At 41.0% G+C, this 6,000-nt stretch overlaps 1 protein-coding gene across 1 annotated transcript in view; it reads left to right on the top strand.

Annotated features, from left to right (window-relative positions):
• Positions 1-1,137: 1,137 nt before the first annotated feature.
• Positions 1,138-6,000, top strand: part of LOC105724510 (phospholipid-transporting ATPase FetA-like) — a 54,586-nt gene continuing 49,723 nt past the window's right edge. The window contains 3 exon segments of the mRNA XM_064376721.1: positions 1,138-1,209; positions 1,317-1,501; positions 5,301-5,361. Coding sequence (XP_064232791.1) covers positions 1,138-1,209; positions 1,317-1,501; positions 5,301-5,361 — 318 coding nt within the window.

Below are 6,000 nucleotides of genomic sequence, written 5' to 3'. Positions count from 1 at the left end.
GAATATTTAATGAATGAATGAACAGATTTGACTGATTCTGATATATTTAACACCATTTCATTTCCCTGGCCCTGAGCATTGCTCATTTTCCTATTTCTCTAACTTCTTCCACTGTGACTCCTTGTTCTCTTCCCTACTCCTAACTACTGATTCTCATTATATCCTTTGTCTTTTATTCTCTTCTATTTCCCCAGTTAACCTTCAGTCCCGTAACACTGCCCAAAGAAAAAAATAACCAAACCACAATTCACCACCTCTATCATGTTTAAATTTTATCACCTCTGCCTAAAGGACTAAACTCTAAGGAAGTTCACAGTTAAGGAGATGTTCTTAGGATAATGCTTCTGGTTTTACATTTAAGAGCAGAACAAAACACTCTAGTTACAAAGTTAGTAAAGAAATACCTGTACTTGTGTCTTGAGGCAGAATGCTACCTGCGTGAGTAGAAACCTGAAATATATTAAATGGCTATAAAATCAAATGCAAAATAAACAGTGAAGCCTAGCTACATCTGTAAGGCCACCTCTCAGAAGATCTTTGGGTTCAAATATCAGAGCCATCAGGACTTAGACATTGAGAAATTCAAAGTTATGATCAAAGAGAGCTATTTCCATGTTAAAATTATATATTCTTGTGACAAGAAGCGCCCTTAGAGATCATTTCACTAGAATGTCATTCAAGACAGACCACGAGCTTCTCCAGAAGAGATCCTGCCTAATTACTTTTCAGCCTCCACTAGTGTAGTCCAGCATAGGGACTGTGAACAGAGCAAGCCTTGAGAAATGCAATAGCGTCTGATTGATTATTCTTTGGAAAATCTTGGAGAAAACACTGAGGAAATCTTAGTTTTTGCTTGGATCTCTAAACTCCTAAGTGCTAAGCTATTTGACCAGCTTCTCTAAGGAAATAGGCCTTGAGCAAGGCTTGGCTGGATAGCCTAACTAACTTTCTGAGACACAAGATTCAGGTTTTAGTCTTAGGACTGAATAGTTTTAATTCTCTGAGGGAAAGACTTTGATGTCCTCCTAAGGCAGGGCCTAGCAAGATTCTTCATGCTTCAACAGTATTTGTACTCCAGGCCAGCAGGTAGGTTATTCTTTTTTTTTTTTTTTAATTTTTATTTAAGTTCAGGGGTACATGTGCAGGATGTGCAGGTTTGTTACATATGTAAGATTTCTCATCGAATTAAAGGAGGAAACAGAGACCGGAGTAAGGAAATTAAAAGCCAATTTATTCAGCTCCCAGGCAAGGTTCTACAGTCCTGGAAAGGGGCCAAAGAAGTTGCGCTTCTCTTCTTGGGACGTGGGGTCTTATAGGGAGTGGAGGTAGCTGATCAACTGCGGGAAAACAAAGAGGAGGTAGTTTCATTGGTTATGAAGGGACCGGGCATGGATGAGGGGCTGGTCGAGGACGTACGGGACAAGCTGCCACAGGGCAGGTCTTTGGCGGGCTTTTTCAAAATTTTGGCAGGTGCAGGGCTGAGATTGGAATGCAGAAATGGGTAAGGGGGAGCCCACATGGAGAGGGCAAATGCTGAGTAATGCGCTCAGAATGGTGACATAGTTTTCAGGCGCGGAGAGAGAAGGGCGTGTCCATTCGGCTCCCAGTGAGGCAACCGGCCTTACAACATAGGTACGCCTGTGTCATGGGGGTTTTTTGTGCAGATTATTTAATCACTCAGGTATTAAGCCTAGTATCCATTAGTTATTTTTATTCTTTTGTTCTGTCCTTTTAAAGGGAAAAGGTAGGAGATAAACCCTGAACTTAGGGAAGTATTTGGTCTTATTCTTCTGCATTTAGAGCTCTTAGATTTGAACTCTGACATCTTAGAACAAATGATTTAAGATTCAAAGGTAGAAAGTAAGGTGGTCCTGTGAACATCTTGAGATCAGAATTGAGGAAGTAAACAAGTTTCCATTTTCACTCAGCAAAATAATAGCTTGGATAAGCCAAAACTATTTAAATCCTCTTAGGACAATTAAGGGCCAAATGATTCTCCAGTGCTGACAGTGACCAGTATAGAAACCTTCAGTGGGCTAGGACTGAAGGACAGTTCTTTGCTTCTAACATCTAAAATCCTTCAACATTGCAAAAAACATGGAAAAGCACACCAAATTGAGTTTGCCAGGCTAAGAAAGCCTCGTTAGAGAGCTCTGGATGCAGCGCCTTCATTTCCTCATCCTCAAAAGTACTCCCCTCATAGGGTTGTTGTGAAGAGTAAATGAGTTGCTACATATAAAATGCTGCAACAGTGCCTTTCACATAGTAAATACTCAATACATGTAAGTTTTTATTGATTTGATCATCATTATTGCCATCAATAACATCAATAAACAAGAACTCTATCAGGGCAGAGATACATTCCCCCAAAGGAAGTACCATATAGAGCAGCCTGGCCATCTTTCTACCCTCGAGGCCTCTCTAGGCCTCAAGGAAAAGGGGAAATTAGAGATTCCTTCCGTCTCTCCCTCCCTGTGGTGGTGGAGAGTGGGGTAGAGGGGACTTTGATGGCTTTTTCTCATTTCACTCAGTGGTCTTGGTCTTTTTGTAGGGGAGGGGTAGACTGGGAGGTAGGGGCAGCTGCTAATCCACCCAGTTTTGAGCTGTCTTTTGTCTAATTGTGTATTTCTTGTTTGTTTGTTTACTCACAGAAAAATACCATCAAGACCTCAAAATATAATGTCTTTAATTTCCTGCCCCTGAACCTATTTGAACAGTTCCAGAGACTTGCAAATGCATATTTCCTCATTTTGCTAATTTTACAGGTATTGCCTTTTGGGGTGTTTTCCACAGAGTATTTTATGAACTTCTCTGTGGTCAGGCTGTATAATCAGTTTTTTTCCTCCCTAAACTGGGAAAATGTCTTCTCTCTTTAGACAACGGGAACATGGGTGGCTGGAGTCTCAGACCAGTCCCTTAGAATAGCTGTGGTCAGGATTAGCTAGTGTATAGCAAGCCTCTATACAAGGAAAGGGACAAGGTCACCATATTCCAAGGAAGGGGAGCTCCTCATCATGGCTGTATTGCCACAGTTCAGTTTAACCATAGGGGGCTACAGATTCTTCACCCCACCACAACTGCAACCCTATTTCTCTCTCTTGTCCCATCCTTCCTGACAGAAAATTAACATGTGAGAGTGCTAAAGAAGGTTTAGAATGGTTTAGAATATAAGTGCCAGCATAAGGACAGCAAGCAGGGCAGGATAGGCCCAAATTGGGAGAAAGAGACAGATCATCTCACTCCTCCTTGCACTGAAGGGTGTGGGAGATCATGTAGTTTTTCTCTATCTACTCTTACCCACCCTCCACACCCATTACTTTTCATTATCAGAGGAGATATGCTCTTTGCCATCAGCACAAAGGTAGTGGGGTTCAGGATAGATAGGTAGCAACTTATAGTTTTTTATTTTTTTATCTTTCCTTGGGAAATGTTTATGTACATCTCGGGGGTTATATGAAAGATACAACAGTGGAAAGCAACTAGGATAGTTGGATTTAGTATGAACAAATGGAGGTGAAAATGGTGTTGAGGGTGAGGGATGTGGTGTGGGGGAAGAGTTTTCTGACCTAAGATTCTCTCTCTTAGTTGATTCCCCAGATCTCCTCCTTGGCTTGGTATACAACTATGGTACCCCTGATGGTGGTGCTGTCCGTAACAGCAGTGAAAGATGCCATCGATGACCTGGTCAAGTGGCTTCCTTGGCCTCTAGTTCCTCTCACTGCACCTAGTCAGGCTGTGGACATGAAGGACTTCCCAGAACTACCTGATGCTAACAAGAAACCCTGAATGGAAAGAGAGATTTCCCTTTCTTCTTTCCTTATCCATCCCAGAGTAATATGCAGTTCCTTTAGGCCCAAGATTGGTGGTCTATGTATGGACAGAAAGGGGTAAAACAAGGCCTTTCTCTGTCTTCCTACTGCTGCCACTTTTAGCCCCTCTCCCAAGCCTCCTTCCATCTTTAATAACCCATTATTTCTTTACTCCTCTTAGCTTTCTGTAGCTTTGCTCTCATCCTTTTTCCTTTGCTCCTCCTTCTCCCTCTCTATTCCCTTTCCCTTCTTCCATCTGCCCCTGTTCCTTCTTTCCTGTTCTTTCTCTTTCTTTTTGTCTCTCCATATTTTCTTTATTCTCTTCAACTCTCCCTATTTCCCTTTCCAACTTTCAATTCTGTTAGATGTGCACAGCTAGGAACCCTCTGGTTTTAGAAAGCCTCATGACATATGCAAAGGCTGACTCCTTTTCTGGCCTTGAGAGAGAAACTGCCTCACAATGAGTGCTGCATGGCTTCCTCTTTGCCTCTTACAGCAGGCCCAGCATAGAGGGTTAAAGGTAAGAACCCAGTGCCATGCCTACTAGTGGGATTTGGAAAGCCAGTCCTATTGACCTGCTTGCAGTTTCCCTAAGAAGGTCTTTCTGATTTCACCAGAATAGATTTTTTAGCCCAGTTTGAGAGCACCGTGTTTCCTCAGCACTTTACCTCTTTAAACCCAGGATTAGCACGTTGTGGTTTACCTTTCAGTCACAACTTAGATGTGCAAAAATATAACTATTTCTCCATAACTGAACTCAGTTTAGATTATAACCACATGCACAACCCATCTTAACTCTCTCCAATGAGAACCAAAAATTAATTTGCCAATTCAGGGTAACCCAATTACTTCTAGTTTAGAATTCAGTATCTTTAGGATAAATAGTTTGACAATTTTGAATTCTGAGAAATTCAGAATTCTCTGTGCCCTACTCCCAGTTCTACGCTTTACTCAAGGAGTAATCTCAACTGGAAGGAGGAGATTTATGTAAATCCTGATATCAGGACATATCCCTCTATTTGTTTCCCTTCTATTTCGTCTTTTAATATTGGCTTCTTTCCTCGCTGTATCCACTATAGAAGCTTCTGTATGTCAACCGTGGTTGGAGGTAGGGTAGGAGTCTGCTTGAGAATACTTAGCTTTCCCTGCACCTACCGAGGCACACAGGACTCTGTAGCCCTGCCCATCATTTGAATTGTGTCCTCTGCAGCTTTTGACATGTTTTCTCATTTCCCCAGGTTTTTCACTTCTGATATTTAAAACCAAGATTTTGTCTCTTTCTTCTCCCTGGATTATTTTCCTGCCCTCTCTTCCCAACTTCCCGGAGATAATCAACCTCTTGGCTTGGTTTTAAGGGTAGAAGGGCTTGGTATAGGGGAAAAGAAGAATTTCAAAGAAGGGAACTATATTGTATAATATTTCAAAATGTTAATCTTCTATATGCAGCTTACTATAGGTCTATTTCCTGAACATTTTCTTGTGTGATTTTAGAAAAGGCACCAAAGTGACAATCAAGTCAACAACTGGTTGTTCTGCTACTGGTGAATGGCAAGTAAGTTCTTCTAGGGAAGCTAGCTTAGGTAGGACCACTCCTGAAAAGGGTTGGCTTTAGTTCAGAACAATGAAAAGAACCTCAGACATAGAAATAATTTGTTTCTAGATCTAGCACGCCCTGAATTTGTCATGTCACCTCAGATATCTGTGTTGGCCTCATTTTTCTTTTCTATAAAATGGAAATAATTCTCTACCTTAGAGGATGCTTGTGAAAATAGAAAGGAAATAATATATATTAAAGCAATTAATATTTTATAACATGATTTTACTATGCAAGTGATATTATTAGTGTGGTAGTTAGCATGGAAACATCTGTCTTTAGAACATTAATGGATTCTGACATGGTTTTTGGCCATTCTACTGTAGCCTTTGGTCAGGTCATCTTTTCTGTTAACAACATAAACAGAGTATTGACATTGGCCCCGCTGCTGTAGTGTTTGGTCATAGCTATCCAAAGTGTTGCAGGAATGGAAGAAGGCAGGCATATTCCTATGTAAGGCAAAATATGAAGACTATCCTAAAAGGTACACAAAATTGCTATAGGAATTAATAAAAATAAGCAATCATAACTGGTTAAAGAAATCAAGGAAGACTTTCTGGAAGAGGTGTGGTGTTTGTACTAGGCCTTAAAGGAAGG

Source organism: Aotus nancymaae, unplaced genomic scaffold (assembly GCF_030222135.1).
Source record: "Aotus nancymaae isolate 86718 unplaced genomic scaffold, 86718_ANA_hifiasm-v0.15.2.pri h1tg000003l, whole genome shotgun sequence".
Taxonomy (NCBI): domain Eukaryota; kingdom Metazoa; phylum Chordata; class Mammalia; order Primates; family Aotidae; genus Aotus; species Aotus nancymaae.
This window is presented reverse-complemented; position numbering and strand designations above follow the sequence as displayed.